The 20,094-nt window shown below is 48.5% G+C and overlaps 1 protein-coding gene across 2 annotated transcripts in view; it reads right to left on the reverse strand.

The window, feature by feature from the left end:
- The window catches only part of ADGRB1 (adhesion G protein-coupled receptor B1), a 335,561-nt gene that overhangs the window by 80,305 nt on the left and 235,162 nt on the right, over window positions 1-20,094 (reverse strand). For both annotated transcript variants that reach the window (XM_088456276.1, XM_088456275.1), the window contains exons 20-21: window positions 14,140-14,209; window positions 1,246-1,312 (exon numbers count right to left, since the gene is read on the reverse strand). In XM_088456276.1, the coding sequence (XP_088312402.1) occupies window positions 1,246-1,312; window positions 14,140-14,209 (137 nt within the window). The remainder of the gene's footprint in view (window positions 1-1,245; window positions 1,313-14,139; window positions 14,210-20,094) is intronic.

The following is a 20,094-nucleotide window of genomic DNA, read 5'->3' on the forward strand; positions in this document are numbered from 1 at the left end:
TGGATTATGTGGAAGAGAAGATCATTAATGGCCCCTGTACCATACTTAACTACTTTCGAAAAAACATGTCATGGAGAATATGAAAGCGACACCTATGAGCGCGGTGGTAAAGTGGGCGTGTACTGCTACATCTGGGGGGCATGTCATACATGTGACAGGTGTGTACTGCTACATCTGGGGGGCGTGTCATACATGTGACAGGCGTGTACTGCTACATCTGGGGGCCGTGTCATACATGTGACAGGCGTGTACTGCTACATCTGGGGGGCGTGTCATACATGTGACAGGCGTGTACTGCTACATCTGGGGGGCGTGTCATACATGTGACAGGCGTGTACTGCTACATCTGGGGGGCGTGACATACATGTGACAGGCGTGTACTGCTACATCTGGGGGGCGTGTCATACATGTGACAGGCGTGTACTGCTACATCTGGGGGGCGTGTCATAAACTGACATATCCAAATGTAGATGAGCCCCAGAGCAGTTAGTGAGATCTACTTGTTGATGAAACCACACTGATACTTCTCAGAAAATGCATGTAGCCATAGGGATCATTGTGCCTTATAACCAATGCGGGGAGATTATACTAATGATCCCATTTGAATGTATCTGGTTTTTTTTTTATATAACAGCTACATGGGGGTAAGGTGCAATCAGGGAGATTGCTAGACCCTTCAGGGAGACAGGGAGATTGCTAGACCCTTCAGGGAGACAGGGAGATTGCTGCTATTTCAGGGAGTCTCCCTGACAATGAGGGAGAGTAGGAAAGTATGTGCTCTGTACTGAAAGCTGAGCTCCTACTATTTATTCATCCCTTCGCATTTACATGAAAGAAAAGCAAAGGGATAAATAATTAAATATAGGGTAGAGATTAACATTGTTTAGCTGTATAGTTGTATAACCCCAATGAGAAGAAGAGGTGGATCACGTATCTTCCATATACTGTCTAGCTTCAGCCTGATATGAAAAATGAACTTGCATAATATCAAATTGCTATTCTGAGAATCAGACTGCAATTCAGCTACTGGGACTTATAATCACTAAATCTTTATGCCTGCTGATTTAAAATGCAGGATTAGAGCATTATGAGATCATTAATCCGCTCACGGTTTATAGAACGGAGTTTGCAGGAAGTTACTGCAGTCTGGTTACTTCACAATGACATTTATCAGTGAACTTAGAACTTCACGTGGAACACAAAATGCACAAAAGTCATATAGGGAAGTTTCATTAGTGAAAATACCAAAACGACAGCGGCCGCCGGTCCCACAAATGCATAGAGGAGCCCTCCTTCCAGGGACAGCCAGCAACTGCAAGACACAAACAGCAATGTCATCAATATAAATGCAATTCATTCTGTAACCAGGGATACGCCGTGTTCTGCAGCTATAACCCTGCGCAGTGCGTGCTGGAAGGTCCAGCTGAGCAAGAGCTGGACAGGTTTAGGTTGGAGACGCCATGTACTAAGCATGTCCTAAGACATTGGGCAATTATACATGAAACAGAGACACCAGTTTAACCGATGACTGAGCACATATAATAAATCACGCACCAGAAATGGCAATACACACTTGTACATACATACAGAGTAGGAGTATTTAATGAGAACGTCATCTAGAGATGCAGCAGACAGTAGAGTATCAGTATTGTGCAAACATATTAAGTATTAACATTTCCATAATAGTCTTCCTAGAAGCTCGGATTACACCGGAACCTTGTATCACGCTGCGATACCTTTCTGGCTAATGTGGTCGGAGGTCTTGCTTGTGTTCTGCTCTCACTTCTATGGGATGTAAGTAAATACAAGTGAGGTATTATGCCTTTGCTTCAGCTCATGTCTGTAAGTGCTATGGTTCAGGGGGTGCCCCGATATTTCCTGTACCTACAGGCGGTGGTTCAGTGTGGATTCATTCACCTTCCCCCATTAATAAGGACGCTATGGACTCATTGGACCTGATTCATTACAGATTGCAACTGCGATTGCAAATCGCGGCTGCGATTACGCACGCGGTCTCACTGCGATGATATGTTAATCCATTGCAATCGCTTTGCTGTTGCAGCACAACATAAGGATGCCCACCTTACCTTACACACACCCGTAATGTTTAGCAAGACTATCGGTAACATGGCGTACCATCGCAGCCTCACGCACACTTGACCTTACTCAGGAAATGCTAACCTCATCGTACGCAGTGAGTACTCAAGCTGCATATGGCATCGCAGAGCCTAATTTATGCGCACCCCTGCAAAGGCGTTCAAACGCACTGGCACGCCTGCGTTTCACTGACCCCCCCCCGGTCACCTCCCACAAACGGCACTTCCTGTCAATCACTCTGTGTTAGGTCTGCGTAGTCACTAAAAATGACTGGCCGTGGCAGGGTATACACTGGGAGATAAAATGGCCGTGGCAGGGTATACACTGCAAGATAAAATGGCCGTGGCAGGGTATACACTGTGAGATAAAATGGCAGCGGCAGGGAATACACTGAGATAAAATGGCTGTGGCAGGGTATACACTGTGAGATAAAATGGCAGTGGCAGGGTATACACTGAGATAAAATGGCAGTGGCAGGGTATACACTGTGGCAGGGTATACACTGAGATAAAATGGCTGTGGCAGGGTATACACTGCGAGATAAAATGGCCGTGCCAGGGTATACACTGAGATAAAATGGCCGTGGCAGGGTATACACTGAGATAAAATGGCCGTGGCAGGGTATGCACTGTGAGATAAAATGGCCATGGCAGGGTATACATTGTGAGATAAAATGGCCGTGGCAGGGTATACACTGAGATAAAATGGCCGTGGCAGGGTATACACTGAGATAAAATGGCCGTGGCAGGGTATACACTCGAGATGTGGCCAACCCATTACCGTATCTTTCAGACATGCTGGACGATTTCAGCATGACAGACAGACCGATAATTACTGATCGGTCGCAGCAATACAAGCTGATTATCGTCTGATTGGGCCGATAATTAAACAGTGTATACTCAGCATTAGATGAAGGAGCAAATCTAAGCCTGTGGGGGGGGGGAGTCCAAGGTACAAAGATGGGGGGTGGAGGGGGGGAGTGGTGATACATTTGCCTCATCATGGCCCCACCACCTGCGATTCTGTACAAGTGCTGCCTATACAAAGTCATCATTGCATACTGTATATGGGGGGAGATTTAACAACAGTCTCAGTTCCCATGTTAACTATCATTTCTTATATAAAACAACTGAGGAGCTCATTCAGACCTGGTCACTAGATGCGAACACTCGCTCGATGCGTATGCAAATCCAGCGCATGCCCAGCAAGGCAGGCGATCGCACGGCAAGGCATTAGAACGTCCACTATGTCTTGGCGTGCAATCACTATGGGTATGCAGATGCCCACCAGCCATTCATAAGACGCTCACTTGCGCACGTCATCTCCTGGAAGTGCTTGAAACCATTGGTACATCGAGCACCATCGGATGCGATCGCAGCACTTAAGGCTGACCATACCCTGCCGCAAGAACTGCGATCACTGCAGTGTGTATTTCAACCAGGTGACGTGTACATTGACGCTGCCTGTTAATTATGCACGCCTCTGTAACGGCGTCGGGACACGCAGGCTCGCCTGCTTTCACACCTCCACTCCCCCGTTTCTAGTGGCCTGCCCCTGTCACCACCCACAAACGGCCTCTCCTGACACTCATTCAGCTGGGCTGTCTATGCGTATGCTTCCCGATGTCTCGCTGTGGTTCGCGCATGCGCAATGCGCAGATCGCAATTATCGGTCAGCTACGAGCGTTCGCATCATATCGAGAGGGTCTGAATGAGCTCCTGAGTTCAGTTTGCAATTTCGTAAAACTCTGTTGCCAGGACAGTTGCTCCAGTAAGAGCCTGTTATAGAGAGGGGCAGCGAGTACAGTTATAGCGCCCTGACAACTGCGCGTGTGCAAGTATAGACTACTAGAGAGGGAAAATAAAAGGTAAAATACAGCTTATAGGCTACAATGGCTAACGACATCTTAGACAGCTATCGGGCCCAAGCTCCGAAAAACTCAGCTTTTGTGAGCCTGGTAAATTGGACATTTGCACAGTCCCCGTAGAAAGTTAAGGGGACTACTTTTGTGACTGAAATGTTGCAGATAATCTCTGCGGTTACCTCGTACATAAATATTGTGTCAATACGGGTGTAGTATAAGAGATAGACAGAAATTAGTTAGACAATGTCTAGATAGACACCAGATGTTAGACAGTCAATAGTTAGGGAAAAAAATTAGACACAAACAAAAGTCAGACACATTAAAGTTAGACATGTAAAAAGTTCGACAGGTACAAAAGGTCGACAGGGTCAAAAGTTCGACATGAAAATGGTCGACACAAAAATGGTCAACAATTATTTTTTTTTGTTTTCTAGCCCTAATCTTCACCCTAACCCGCCCCTTGGTCCCTAACCCTCCCTCCTGGTGCCTAACCCTAACTGTCTCGGTAAGTGCCTAACCCTAACCATCTGGGTAAAGTGCCTAACCCTAACCGTGGGGGTAAGTGCCTAACCCTAACCCTCCCTCCTGGTGCCCAACCCTAACCTTCTGGGTAAAGTGCCTAACCCTAACCATCTGGGTAAAGTGCCTAACCCTAACCATTGGGTAAAGTGCCTAACCCTAACCATGGGGGTAAGTGCCTAACCCTAACCCTCCCTCCTGGTGCCCAACCCCAACCATCTGGGTAAAGTGCCTAACCCTAACCATCTGGGTAAAGTGCCTAACCCTAACCATCTGGGTAAACTGCCTAACCCTAACCCTCCAGTAAGTGCCTAACCCTAAACCTAAAAAAAAAAAAAATATGTTGACCACTTTTGTGTCGATCTTTTTCATGTCGAACTTTTGAGTGACCCTGACTATCTTTATGTACCTGTCGAACTCTTTACATGTCTAACTTTAGTTTGTCTGACTTTTGTCTGTGTCAAACTCTTATCCTTGTCTAACTATTAACTGTCTAACATCTGGTGTCTATCTAGACATTGTCTAATTAATTACTGTCTGTCTATAGTCGGGAACCCTTCAATACTCATACTGTATATCCAGAAAACTTGGAAATCCACGGAAATATGGTATCATTTGTAGGAAAAGGACCTTCTGGCAATGTCTTGTATGTCATGATTGAAGAGGAGACCATCGCAATGGTGCGATATGTAGGAATAAAGACAGAACACCTCAAAGTGACTTCCGCTTGATTCTCCCCCTCCCCAAATAAACAATGTCTTCCCCTGCTGGACAGCAATGGTTTTCTCTGTACATACAGCCATTTCTGACTTGGCGCTGCCTTAGTTTCAGGTGGGCAGCTGAGAACGTTTGATGAGCCCTCATACACTGCTCACAGCAGACACTGTGAAAACACAAAGTGTTTCCTGAGAAGGGCTGACAGCAAAATGACTGCTGTGAGAATCGCTGGCACGAAGATAAAAGGTTTTCGCAGCGCTGTGCCAAGCGGCCAGGCTTTGCCGCATGAATGCCAATGAGATCCCAGATAGATGACCCTGGTCAATTGTTTCTGCTCCAGGGCCAAAGCCAATATTGCAGTAACAGATGTCTGGGCCGTGAACAGAAGTGTGACACTCCGGTATCTGCCCCTCGCTGTGACAACGCGGGGCGAGGACAAGTACTGGACGGACGGTAAGTTTGGATAACCTGTTAACTCCTTCAGCTGTCTGCACTCATGGCTCAAACGGTATATGACAGATAGAGATGGCACAAAATCGGTCATTATAGTATTTATATGGTTCCGTTAAATTGGTCGATTGATCCAAAGATAAAGCATAATATTTGGCCAGTAATTTGACATTTTATCTCACTGCCAACTCTGGGAAATCTATTCCCAAAACATCTGTTCACACTGGGCCTGATTCAGAGCCGCTCGCTGTTGCTGTGCGTTCGCAAGCGGCCCGATGTTCTGCATACGCGCATGCGCACGCTTCGTTCTGCACGTGAGCAAACTAAACACTGCGATTGCAACCCTCTCGCTCACCCAGCAAAGGCAGACCAGGGTAATGAGTGACAGGAGAGGCCGTTTGTGGGTGGTAACAGGAGCAGGACACTAATAACGGGGGGTTGGAGATGCGAACGCAGGCGTGCCTGGGTGTTTCCACGCCGTTTTAGAGACGTGCATAATTAACAGGCAGCGTCATAGTACACGTCACTTGCCTTTTTTTTTACACTGATTTCCTCGCAATGCTTGCCGTAGGGTAAAGCTACCTCAAGTAGTGCGTTCACATCCGATGGTGCTCGATGTACCGATGTTTTAATACACTTCCAGGAGATGACGTGGCGCTGGTGGGCGGCTCTGCCTGTGCGATTGGGCATACGCATACACAAAGTGGGCACTCACTAAGACATGGTGGGCGTGCTTATGCCATGGCGAGCGAACACTTCCCGTGGCGTCACTTTGAAAAATTTGCATACGCATCTAGCGAGCGTACGCAGATAGCGAACAGGTCTGAATCTGGCACACTGTCTCTAAGCTACATCTCCCATCGTCAGTCTGAGCATGACAGGAGTTAGCATCTCAGTAAAAGTTTAAGAGGTTGTGAGCTAATGGTCGAATACCAGTGTTACTGGAGGAATTTAAAATAGGTTTCTGTAGCAGCTCCTTTCTATCTATTGTGTCAGAGAACCCCTATTCCTCACCCTGTAGTTCTGTATGTGTCCCCTCTACACCTTATGGTTCTGTACAGTAGATGTACCATCCATATACTGTGGTTCTAGAGCAGACCCCTCCACAACCTGTGGCTCTGTACAGTAGATGTACCATTCATATACTGTGGTTCTAGAGCAGACCCCTCCACAACCTGTGGCTCTGTACAGTAGATGTACCATTCATATACTGTGGTTCTAGAGCAGACCCCTCCACAACCTATGGCTCTGTACTGGGCCTTTCTTATCCTACAGTTCCGCAGAATAGGCTGTTTCGCAGAGGTGAAGAGTTGCGACAAAAGAATCTTCCAGTTTAGCGGCGGCTTGGCCATTATGCGCTTTGTCTATAAATTTGCGTTTTGCCGACGTTTTAGTCTGTAAATAAATAGGCTTACAGCGAGATTCTGGAGTAGAAGCGGAGTTGAGCTGGGACCAGGGAGATTCAAGGTCAAATTTCATAAAATGTGCGAATGCGTAACGGGGCCAATGTTTTGCAAAAAAATTTTGATTATCCCAAATTCAAATGTAGGCGAGTGTTAAATGCAATAAGAGCTGTCTCCATGTCCCCTCAATCTCATTAATCCATTTAGGAAATAAGGCCCTGATTCATAGGCGCTCGCTATTTGCGAGCCCTCGCTCTGAATCAGGGCGGGCCGTTTTTTTTTCACCGGCCTCCAGGCCATTCGCTAAGCTGTGGGTGACCACATGAATGAGGGCCGCCCTCCATAAAAATGGAGCGTCCTCCTGGACGCTCGTATAGCTGTGGGTCACCACCCACAGCCTATTCGAGCGAGCAGTTTGATGGCCGCGATGGTCGTGACAATCGCGACCATCAAAACTGCGAGCCGGAGCCTGCGGTTGAGGTTTTCAACCGCAAGCCCCGGAGTGATTTTGGCTCTATCAGAGCCAAAATCACTCCCACTGACATCACTAGTGATGTCAGTGGGCCGGCTTCTGACGGGAGGCGTTCCCGTGGGAACGCCCCCGTCAGGGAGGCACGCCCCCGGCACGCCCACCAAAGGGGGCGAGCTGTCAATCAACATCGACAGCACGCCCCCTTTGATCAGACACAACGAGCGAAGGACTTTCCTTCGCTCGTCGCGTCTGGCGCATGCGCACGACGGAGCTCCCTCCGTCGTGCGCATGCTCAGTGCAGACCATCGACCAACTTGCGAGCGGACAGCCGCTTGCGAGTGGGTCTGAATCAGGGCCTAAGTCCTTTGTAATGTTAGCTATTATTCCACAGTAAGCCCTTGCGTCCCAGCACTCGTCATGGTGACTGTGCTTTGACCCTGCTTTGTGAGAACACAGTAAAGATATGCAAAGAACAAACCCCAACCAAGGACATGTAACCAAGTAATTTTCCGAGGAATGAGCATCTTAACAAAATCATGATTGGCCTTCGCCTTTTCAGACAAACTCAGTCTACCTTGAAGACAGCTAATAAATTAATTCTAGCACTCAAGCCGTTTCCAACTCCCGTATTAAGATTAATGTCGCCCATTCTTCCCACCTAAATAAGGTGTTCTTAGCAATTTGTAAGCTGAAGAAGTGGAAAGGTTTGACATGGTGGCACTATGTGGCATGAAGGAGGCAATTATTCAATGTCAGGGCATCTCTGCTGCCTGTCCGGTGCACAAAGCTAAATATTATTCTCTCAGTTTCATGAAAGGTCCTCGGTGACATTGAAAAACACCCTTGTTCTGATCTGTTCCATGTTTAAATACCCAGTGGATGGTGTGAAAGGAAACCAGCAGTGCAGTTATTACACAGCATCGCAGCTACAGAAGGCATGGGCACCGAGAGAAGGAGACCGCAGGCAGGGGCAATGAGAGAGGGAGCAGGCAGGGGAACAGAGAGAGGACGGGAGCAGGCAGAGGCAACGAGAGAGGGAACAGGCAGGGGAACAGAGAGAGGGCGGGAGCAGGCAGGGGCACAGAGAGATGGAGTGAGCAGTTATGGGCACCGAGAGAGGGAGACCGCAGGCAGGGGCAACGAGAGAGGGAGCAGGCAGGGGAACAGAGAGAGGATGGGAGCAGGCAGGGGCAACGAGAGAGGGAGCAGGCAGGGGAACAGAGACAGGGCGGGAGCAGGCAGAGGCAACGAGAGAGGGAACAGGCAGGGGAACAGAGAGAGGGAGCAGGCAGGGGGGGAACAGAGAGAGAGCGGGAGCAGGCAGGGGCAACGAGAGAGGGAACAGGCAGGGAAATAGAGAGAGGGCGGGAGCAGGCAGGGGCAACGAGAGAGGGAACAGGCAGGGGAACAGAGAGGGCGGGAGCAAGCAGGGGAAACGAAAGAGGGAACAGGCAGAGGAACAGAGAGAGGGCGGGAGCAGGCAGGGGCAACGAGAGAGCGAACAGGCAGGGGAACAGAAAGGGCGAGAGCAGGCAGGGGAACAGAGAGAGGGCGGGAGCAGGCAGAGGCAATGAGAGAGGGAGCAGGCAGAGGAACAGAGAGAGGGCGGGAGCAGGCAGGGGCAATGAGAGAGGGAACAGGCAGGGGAACAGAGACAGGGCGGGAGCAGGCAGGGGCAACAAGAGAGGGAGCAGGCAGGGGAACAGAGAGAGGGCGGGAGCAGGCAGAGGCAATGAGAGAGGGAGCATGCAGGGGAACAGAGAGAGGGCGGGAACAGGCAGGGGCAACGAGAGAGGGAACAGGCAGAGGAACAGAGAGAGGGCGGGAGCAGGCAGGGGCAACGAGAGAGGGAACAGGCAGGGGAACAGAGAGGGCGAGAGCAGGCAGGGGAACAGAGAGAGGGCGGGAGCAGGCAGAGGCAACGAGAGAGGGAGCAGGCAGGGGAACAGAGAGAGGGCGGGAGCAGGCAGGGGCAATGAGAGAGGGAACAGGCAGGGGAACAGAGACAGGGCGGGAGCAGGCAGGGGCAACAAGAGAGGGAGCAGGCAGGGGAACAGAGAGAGGGCGGGAGCAGGCAGAGGCAATGAGAGAGGGAGCATGCAGGGGAACAGAGAGAGGGCGGGAACAGGCAGGGGCAACGAAAGAGGGAACAGAGAGGGTGGGAGCAGGCAGGGGAACAGAGAGAGGGTGGGAACAGGCAGAGGCAACAAGAGAGGGAGCTTGCAGGGGAACAGAGAGAGGGCGGGAGCAGGTAGGGGCAATGAGAGAGGGAACCAGCATGGGAACAGAGAGAGGGTGGGAGCAGGCAGGGGAACAGAGAGAGGGCGGGAGCAGGCAGAGGCAACGAGAGAGGGAGCAGGCAGGGGAACAGAGAGAGGGCGGGAGCAGGCAGTGGCAACGAGAGAGGGAGCAGGCAGGGGAACAGAGAGAGGGCGGGAGCAGGCAGGGGCACAGAGAGAGGGCGGGAGCAGGCAGAGGCAACGAGAGAGGGAGCAGGCAGGGGAACAGAGAGAGGGCGGGAGCAGGCAGGGGCAATGAGAGAGGGAACAGGCAGGGGAACAGAGAGAGGGCGGGAGCAGGCAGGGGCAACAAGAGAGGGAGCAGGCAGGGGAACAGAGAGAGGGCGGGAGCAGGCAGAGGCAATGAGAGAGGGAGCATACAGGGGAACAGAGAGAGGGCGGGAGCAGGCAGGGGCAATGAGAGAGGGAACAGGCAGGGGAACAGAGAGAGGGCGGGAACAGGCAGGGGCAATGAGATAGGGAACAGGCAGGGGAACAGAGAGAGGGCGGGAACAGGCAGGGGCAACGAAAGAGGGAGCTGGCAGGGGCACAGAGAGAGGAAGGAAGCAGGCAGGGGAACAGAGAGAGACAAATGCTCCCCTTTATAGCTTGCACCACCAAACAGCATACTGTAGAATTTTTAATATATTTTTTTGGAGTAGTCTTGACAGCCATGGGAGCAAGTAAAGGGCACCCGGCCCAGGTGCGCATTCAATAGGTCGACACCAGTTGATCGACATTCAATAGGGCGACAGGGACACAAGGTCAACACATATTTGTTCAACATTTTTAGGGGTTAGGGTTAAGCACTTGCCGGAGGGTTAGGGTTAGGCTGCGGAAGGGGACGGTTAAGGTTAGGCACTAGGGGGAGAGTTAGGCTAGGGTTAGGTTTAAGCACTTGGGGGAGGGTTAGGGGTTAGGACCCATGGGGAGGGTTAGGGTTAGGAACCAAGGAGAGGGTTAGGCTAGGGTTAGGCACTTGAAGGTGGGTTAGGCACTTGGGGGTGGGTTAGGATAGGGTTAGTTTTAGGCACTTGGGGGAGGGTTAGGGTTAGAAACCAGGGGGAGGGTTAGGGTTAGGCTAGGGTTTGCTTTAGGCGCTTGGAGGAGGGTTAGGAACCAGGAGGAGTGTTAGGATTAGGTTTAGGCACTTGGGAGAGGGATAGGGTTAGGCACTAGGGGAGGGTTAGGTTTAGGCACTAGGGGGAGGGTTTGGGTTAGAAAGCAGGGGGAGGGTTAGGATAGGGTTTGCTTTAGGCACTTGGGGGAGGGTTAGGTTTAGGGTACTTGGGAGAGGGATAGGGTTAGGCACTAGGGGGAGGGTTAGGAAAGGGTTAGGGTTATGCACTTGGGGGAGGGTTAGGGTTAGAAACCAGGGGAGGTTTAGGGTTAGGCTAGGGTTTGCTTTAGGTACTTGGGGGAGGGTTAGGAACCAGGAGGGTTAGGATTAGGTTTAGGGTACTTGCTCCGTTGTGCGCATGCGTCACCCACAGCTATACGAGCAGCCAGGAGGCCGCTCTAAAAATACAGTAGGCGGGCACTGATTCAGAGCGAGCGCTCTGAAAGAGCCCACTTTTTTGTCAGCCAACACCCCATCCAATAACTTGAGCAGGGTTCTAAACTCCAGTCCTCACATATCCCCAACAGGTCATGTTTTTAGGATTTCTGTCTGTGGAAGCAGGTGGGATAATTACTGACCCAGGAAAAATAGGTCAACTGCGCAATGATTAAATAAATCCTGTTGGTGGTACCAGGGGTCTAGAGATGAGAACCCCTGAACTGGACGTATACTATGTCAGATACCTGTTGTGTCTAGATGACACGTCCACTATCTGAACTTTGCTCTGATTGGTTGTTTTGAGTAATTATGATGTTTTATGCTTTTGCAAAGACAAAGAATCTATGTTCACATGGCAGCAAATGCCAACGTCAGTGCGGCTACTGCCAGTCCCTGATTATGGCTAAATGTGTTAAAGACAAACTATCACAGCACATCTCAACACACAGAGGTCTAAGCCTTGGAGAGAGATAAAGCACCAACCAATCAGCTCCTAAATGTCATTTTTCAAACACAGCCTGTGAGATGACAGGAGCTGATTGGTTTGTACTTTATCTCCATCCACTTTCTCTCTCTCCAAGGCATAAGTACATCAAACAACCTCTCATTAACCCCTGTGCTGCGGCCGCTTGTCCGTAGAAGAGGGAGGATAACTGAGGGGAGCGGGGGCCCGGCGCCATCTGGCCTGGTTCAGCTGGTGTTATTCTGGTCAGTGCTGTGTTCTGCGGGAGGGAAGATAAGTAGCTCTGCAGTGAGCAGGCTGCAGAACCTGCGGTACCAAGCTGGTGACACTGCTGTCATTCTACAGAGAGAGATGGGATATGACAGTAACCGGGGAGGGGGTCGGAGAGAGAGCAGGCGAGACGTTCTGCTGTACTGGAGAGGGTCAGAATGCAGCAGAGACTGGGGCTGGTCTCTCTCATGATTAAACATTGCTGCAGTCTTGTGTGTGTCTCCAGCAGGCATCCAGCACTGAATACGTAACTAGCCCCCGGGGCTGGAGACTGCTCAGGCTGACGCTGCCACATTACACTTTATATAGGGGCTCTCCAGTCCTTTCCTATTTACTTTCCCTACACCCCCTGCCCCTGCCCCAAATGAAGCAGTTGTTTTTATACATCCTCTCTCCATGCTGCACCATAGACCTGATGTGTTGGTGTCTTACTCATAGATTTGCCCTTCTTGGTGTGATATTGTGTTATGGCTGTTTGTGGCCTGTCATCAAGAGTCCCCAGGTACCACCAACAGGTCATGTTTTGTGGATTCCCTCAAACATGACCCCTGCTCGATCCTATATCTGACTGTTGGCGATATACACTCTCTATGTAACTAAGAACTTATTGAGTGGATTCTAAACCTTCACAGGGTCATCACTAAATGATCACAAACATGATGTCCTTGGACTTCGCGCTACTGATATAAAACCACTGAAGTCAGGGATGAACACTCCCCGCAGACAATAGATTGGGAATCTGCACGGTACTCGTTAGATGCATTCTCTAGCAGCATACTACACAATCTAACAACTAGTTACAGGATGGCTTTATATCGGCAATGCCTCATGTCAAACCCATCGTATCTCGTCATGCTGGGGGCAAACCCAGCACCCTTGCAGTTAATGGAAATCGTCCCCCCACCCTCACGGGACATAGGACCTTATTCAGAGTCGGTCGTAACTGACTCGATGGTTAGGCCTGCGCACGCACAGCGGTCGCAGTGCGTGTGCGCAAGCCCCGAAGTGTCAGAGAAACTCTGTTGCTCCGGAGCTCGCTACCAAAGGGGCGGCTGTCGATGCTGATTGACAGCTGCCCCCGTTTGGTAGGCGGGCCGGGGGGGTGGTTTCCAAAATGGAGGCGTTCCTTTACGAACGCCTACCATTTTGCGGGCGGCCGCACTGACATCATCAGTGATGTCAGTGGGGAGCTTCCTGCTCGATCAGAGCAGGAAGCTCCCTGGGGCTTACGAGTGCCCAGACCCAACCTTAGGGTCTGGTCGTAAGCCCCGATGGTCGCGATGGTTATCACCATCGCGACCATCAACCTGGTCGGTTGTTAAGCTGTGGGTGGTAACCCACAGCTTACCGATCGACAAGGAGGCGGCCGTTCAGGATGCAAGCGGCCGCCCTGATTCAGTGCGACTGCTTGCATCTAACGACCGCCTCTGAATGAGGGCCACAGTACCCGAAAGGCAGGACTGTCCCACCAAAATCGGGAGAGTTGGGAGTTATGTAATATGAAATATGTTCTGTCCTGGGACTGTATATATACCGTATCTGTGAATGTTAATTTATGGATGTTATCAGTTGTTTCTTTGGGCCATATTTATCAAAGAATACTTGTGGTGACCTTTCATTTTTTATTGCTGTGATAAGCAGTGATAAAATAATTATCGGGTCTAATCCTGAATAATGAATTAATAGGCCCTTTTAGGTGTGTTAGCTTAAGCTGCTCTGTCCAGTTAACCCCTGGTGTTGTTAGACAGTGTCCAGTCCCTAATTCCTGTGTTATTTAGGGGAAGGAAAGGAGAGAGATTCAGAAGACAATCTGATGGCTCAAAAAGACAGAGAGACTGTAACTATGGGACAGAAATGTAAAGGAAATAGCACATTCTTCTTCACGTATTCCGATAGACAAATCTCCTGATGTTTTATATGCGCCAGCGTGGATTTATGTTGGGATAACAGATATGGATTTAGCATAGGAGATTGCACTCCCATTGTAGCGTCTGGTTACATTCTCGGGAAACACATACAATCATGAGTAATAATGAGAATTACTTACTAGTTTGCAGAACCGTAGCCCTTTGCCTTCGTAAACCCAACAGATATCGCCACTACCAGAGCTGGGAGACCTGAAACACAGGAGAAACTGGGTCACCTCTGGCTGTCACACTGGGGGGGGGACGGTACACTGGGGGGGACGGTACACTGGGAGGACGGTACACTGGGGGGGGACGGTACACTGGGGGGACGGTACACTGGGGGGGACGGTACACTGGGGGGACGGTACACTGGGGGGGACGGTACACTGGGGGGGACGGTACACTGGGGGGACGGTACACTGGGGGGGACGGTACACTGGGGGGACGGTACACTGGGGGGGACGGTACACTGGGGGGATGGTACACTGGGGGGGACGGTACACTGGGGGGACGGTACACTGGGGGGGATGGTACACTGGGGGGGATGGTACACTGGGGGGGACGGTACACATTTGCTGTTTGTTTGTTCTTTTTTTTTTTTTTCATTTGTCACATTGTATTTTTTGCCCATTTTTTTTTTTTAATATATATCCTTATAAACCATTTCTTGTTCTGTGGTTGGTAGAAAAGAATGTAAATGATATATTTTGGCTCCTCTGGTGAGTCCTGTCTAGCAATATATGTAGACACCCGGCTCCCTTCCCCACAAGCTGGACACAAAATAATTCTGGTATCTCGGGTGATAAGTCGCCAACGCACTTCGCTACGTTTCTGAGGTTCAAGCGGCATCATAATAAAAAAAAGATTTTTGACTGCGTGTTTCATAAAGTTATGTATAGATGTATCCGCACTTACTGGTTGTCCGTACTTAGGCCACATGGTGCGAGACGCCAGGCGCGGCTCAGACGCTCTGAGAGGAGTAGCGTAACAAATTTATCTTTACATTTAAAAAAAAAAAAAATTCTTTTAAATCTCAGTCATGACGCAAACGCAGTGAACAGCAAAGGAATTGGTTTTACAAAGTCGCGGGTGAAGCACAACGGTACTCGGCATGAGGAAAAGCCGCGGCCGCTCGCATCGGAGCCCTTATTACGCAGATTCGGACTCAGTCGCACACAGATGTACAAATGCTGCACATAACATTGATCAGCGCTAGCTAGCAAAGGAGATTTGTCGCTCCCGGTTATTTTACACATGCGAATAAGATGCATATTTGAGTGAGAGAGACGCTTGGGCGAGCCGCACGGGACCTGCTGCGCCGAGAGGGGCTGTTTAGCACTACTGAAGCCACAGTAAGAAAGGACATATCTGTATATGGAATCGGTATTTAATGCCGGATCAAATACCGACAGCGGAACCCCGACGGACCTAATTCCTGACTTGGGCTGGTAAGTGACCTAACCCTCCCTTAGTGCTGTCTAACCCTAACCTGCCCCCTAGTGCCTATTCCTAATTTGCCTAATCCCTAAATGCCCCAGAGGTGCCTAATCCTAACCCCCCTTTCCATACCTTAAACCTCCCGGGGGGTGCCTATCCCTAAGTATCCCAGGGGCCCCCAACCCCCCCCCTTCCCGGCTAGACGCTAAGACACCCAACTTACCTTAATTTGGTGGTATGCCTGGTGTCGGTATTTTTTATATTGGGGCTAATGATAGGCGTTGGGATTTTGACGCCTAACTTTAGTCCTCTGTCGGGCTGTCAGTGTCGGGATATCCTGTGCGCTGGTATCCTCACTGCATCCCCTGTATATCCCATTTCTCTATTCCCATCATTGTGCAGAAGGAAAGGGGCGGATAGGGGTCACAATGACACGACTTGCAGGGAAGAGAGTCCTCCACCAATAACTGGTGCCTATTTCCCTGTCATTCACACACTATGAGGAACAAGTGACATCAATGGAACGCATCAGAAGTCCCTGGCACCACAGCAAACTAAACATGGCTGCACCCACTCTGTGCAGGCCAGAGATACCCTGTAAGTGCCATATCCGGGCAGCGCTTACACGCTGATACACCAGCAAAACGGGCAGTGATGAAAGACTATTCCCCGTAATGTCTGCAGACTGAAATAATAGACCAGACCCGATGCATTTATCAGCGTTAATAGTGCTCTATACGCTTTGCTGCTAATAAGAGTACAAAGTTAAGCTATTTAGTATTATTCTTGTCTATCAGCGGCCTCTAGAGCGAGATGTATCACTGTATCATAAGCAGGATGGCAGCACAGCACTAAGCACCGCAGGTAAGATTTATAGGGCAATATTTCTTAGCTAGTTACCAATTCCATAAAATAAGTTTGTTCATTAATTACGTCTTCATTACAGAGCAGTTATTCTCACGGCACCTTCCCGCAAACCAGCTTAGCCCATGCTTTATCTGCACATACCTCCCAAAATTAGCATCTCTCCCAATCGGGACAGGATTCGGGGTGTGGGTGCAACCAAAACATGGTGGGGCGTTGCCACAATCCCAAGGGTAGGCCTATTGCTGCTAAAGTGCCAGACTGTCCCATAGCCCCCTCCCCTGAAGAGACTCATTCTTTCCTGGCACCCGGTCACTGCAGCTGCGATGCCTTGCGTAGCTCCAAACCCACCGATCCACCGGGCAAAGGTGTGCACGGCCGGGATGGCGCACCTAGATGGGATCAGTCGGGAGGTATGCACGCCCCAGGTGCGCCAGACTAGCCATCAGATAAATATAGAAATGAATATATTATATATTGTAATCAGGTAAACAAAATTGCTTTATGGTGAAAATATATTGCAGTATAGATCTATTCATTATTTACAGCGCACCTGCCATGTACACACATCAGCAATTCTGTGGGCAGTGCCAGTATTCACAGGAAGACAGGTAATCAGTGCCCCACAAGGATGTGCCCAGCACCACAAAAGCCACCTTGGCCACATGCCTCATTCTGTCACCACTGGCTGCCCAGTAATACTGACTCTGTACTGCCAATGGTGCTGTCGATGTATACAGCAGCGCAGACGTCAGCTGGTGAGTACAGTACTGAGTAAAAGTCATTCTCAGACAATGCCGCTAATTCGCTCATGCACAACAGCTCATCTGACAAACGCCTGAGCTGCACAACTTCCAGTTCAGGTGATTATCAGACCCTTACATAATATTGCCTTAGAGATGACATTGCATGTGACCAGCGGCAGAGCCGGTGCTAGAGTGTTCCGCGTCCCCCTGCAAACTATACATTTGCACCCTCCCACCCATATTTTATGAAGGGACAGCGGCCCCCGAAGAGGTGTGGTCTCACAAGTAAAGGGCTTGACAACACATAAGGACCCCCGATTCAAAATACAGTAAGATTAGGGATAGAAAATGAAAAAAAAAAAAAAAAAACACGTGTCGACCATTTGTATGTCGACCTTTTGTCCCGGACAACCAGTCTGTCTAACATCTGGGGGTAAATTTACTAAAGTGAGAGTTTTTAGAAGTGGAGATGTTGCCCATAACAACCAATCAGAGTCTAGCTAATATCTTCAAGAAGGTGCTATTTAAATGTTAAGTAGAATCTGATTGGTTGCTATGGGCAAAATCTCCACTTCTAAAACCTCTCACTTTAGTAAATATACCCCCTGGTGTCTATCTAGATATTGTCGCCCTGTTTTTCTGTTTATTTTTTATACCATAACCAGCATTACAGTTATGGATGTTGGGCACAACGTGACAACCCTAAAAAATCATTCAAATATTTGTGTTTTACTGTGTGTTTCTATTGTTACAGATGTTGCTAATGGGTGGTAACTGTCATATTGGAACAACAGTGTGTTTCTATGGTTACAGATGTTGCTAATGGGTGGTAGCTATCATTTTGGAACAACAGTGTGTTTCTATGGTTACAGATGTTGCTAATGGGTGGTAACTATCATTTTGGAACATCAGTGTGTTTCTATGGTTACAGGTGTTGCTAATGGGTGGTAACTGTCATATTGGAACAACAGTGTGTTTCTATGGTTACAGATGTTGCTAATGGGTGGTAACTGTCATATAGGAACATCAGTGTGTTTCTATGGTTACAGGTGTTGCTAAAGGGTGGTAACTATCATTTTGGAACATCAGTGTGTTTCTATGGTTACAGGTGTTGCTAATGGGTGGTAACTGTCATATTGGAACAACAGTGTGTTTCTATGGTTACAGATGTTGCTAATGGGTGGTAACTGTCATGTTCGAACAACAGTGTGTTTCTATGGTTACAGATGTTGCTAATGGGTGGTAACTGTCATATAGGAACATCAGTGTGTTTCTATGGTTACAGGTGTTGCTAATGGGTGGTAACTGTCATGTAGGAACATCAGTGTGTGTCTATGGTTACAGGTGTTGCTAATGGGTGGTAACTATCATTTTGGAACATCAGTGTGTTTCTATGGTTACAGGTGTTGCTAATGGGTGGTAACTATCATTTTGGAACAACAGTGTGTTTCTATGGTTACAGATGTTGCTAATGGGTGGTAACTGTCATGTAGGAACATCAGTGTGTGTCTATGGTTACAGATGTTGCTAATGGGTGGTAACTATCATTTTGGAACAACAGTGTGTTTCTATGGTTACAGGTGTTGCTAATGGTTGGTAACTATCATTTTGGAACAACATTGTGTTTCTATGGTTACAGGTGTTGCTAATGGGTGGTAACTATCATTTTGGAACAACAGTGTGTTTCTATGGTTACAGATGTTGCTAATGGGTGGTAACTGTCATATTGGAACAACAGTGTGTTTCTATGGTTAAAGATGTTGCTAATGGGTGGTAACTTTCATATTGGAACATCAGTGTGTTTCTATGGTTACAGATGTTGCTAATGGGTGGTAACTGTCATATTGGAACATCAGTGTGTTTCTATGGTTACAGGTGTTGCTAATGGGTGGTAACTATCATTTTGGAACAACAGTGTGTTTCTATGGTTACAGGTGTTGCTAATGGGTGGTAACTGTCATATTGGAACAACAGTGTGTTTCTATGGTTACAGATGTTGCTAATGGGTGGTAACTGTCATGTTCGAACAACAGTGTGTTTCTATGGTTACAGATGTTGCTAATGGGTGGTAACTGTCATATAGGAACATCAGTGTGTTTCTATGGTTACAGGTGTTGCTAATGGGTGGTAACTATCATTTTGGAACAACAGTGTGTTTCTATGGTTACAGGTGTTGCTAATGGGTGGTAGCTATCATTTTGGAACAACAGTGTGTTTCTATGGTTACAGATGTTGCTAATGGGTGGTAACTGTCATGTAGGAACATCAGTGTGTGTCTATGGTTACAGATGTTGCTAATGGGTGGTAACTATCATTTTGGAACAACAGTGTGTTTCTATGGTTACAGATGTTGCTAATGGGTGGTAACTATCATTTTGGAACAACAGTGTGTTTCTATGGTTACAGGTGTTGCTAATGGTTGGTAACTATCATTTTGGAACAACAGTGTGTTTCTATGGTTACAGGTGTTGCTAATGGGTGGTAACTATCATTTTGGAACAACAGTGTGTTTCTATGGTTACAGATGTTGCTAATGGGTGGTAACTGTCATGTAGGAACATCAGTGTGTTTCTATGGTTACAGATGTTGCTAATGGGTGGTAACTATCATTTTGGAACAACAGTGTGTTTCTATGGTTACAGATGTTGCTAATGGGTGGTAACTGTCATGTAGGAACATCAGTGTGTTTCTATGGTTACAGATGTTGCTAATGGGTGGTAACTGTCATGTAGGAACATCAGTGTGTGTCTATGGTTACAGATGTTGCTAATGGTTGGTAACTATCATTTTGGAACAACAGTGTGTTTCTATGGTTACAGGTGTTGCTAATGGGTGGTAACTATCATTTTAGAACAACAGTGTGTTTCTATGGTTACAGATGTTGCTAATGGGTGGTAACTGTCATGTAGGAACATCAGTGTGTTTCTATGGTTACAGATGTTGCTAATGGGTGGTAACTATCATTTTGGAACAACAGTGTGTTTCTATGGTTACAGATGTTGCTAATGGGTGGTAGCTATCATTTTGGAACAACAGTGTGTTTCTATG

Source organism: Taudactylus pleione, unplaced genomic scaffold, assembly GCF_031769625.1.
Source record: "Taudactylus pleione unplaced genomic scaffold, aTauple2 ptg000695l, whole genome shotgun sequence".
In the NCBI taxonomy this organism is placed as follows: domain Eukaryota; kingdom Metazoa; phylum Chordata; class Amphibia; order Anura; family Myobatrachidae; genus Taudactylus; species Taudactylus pleione.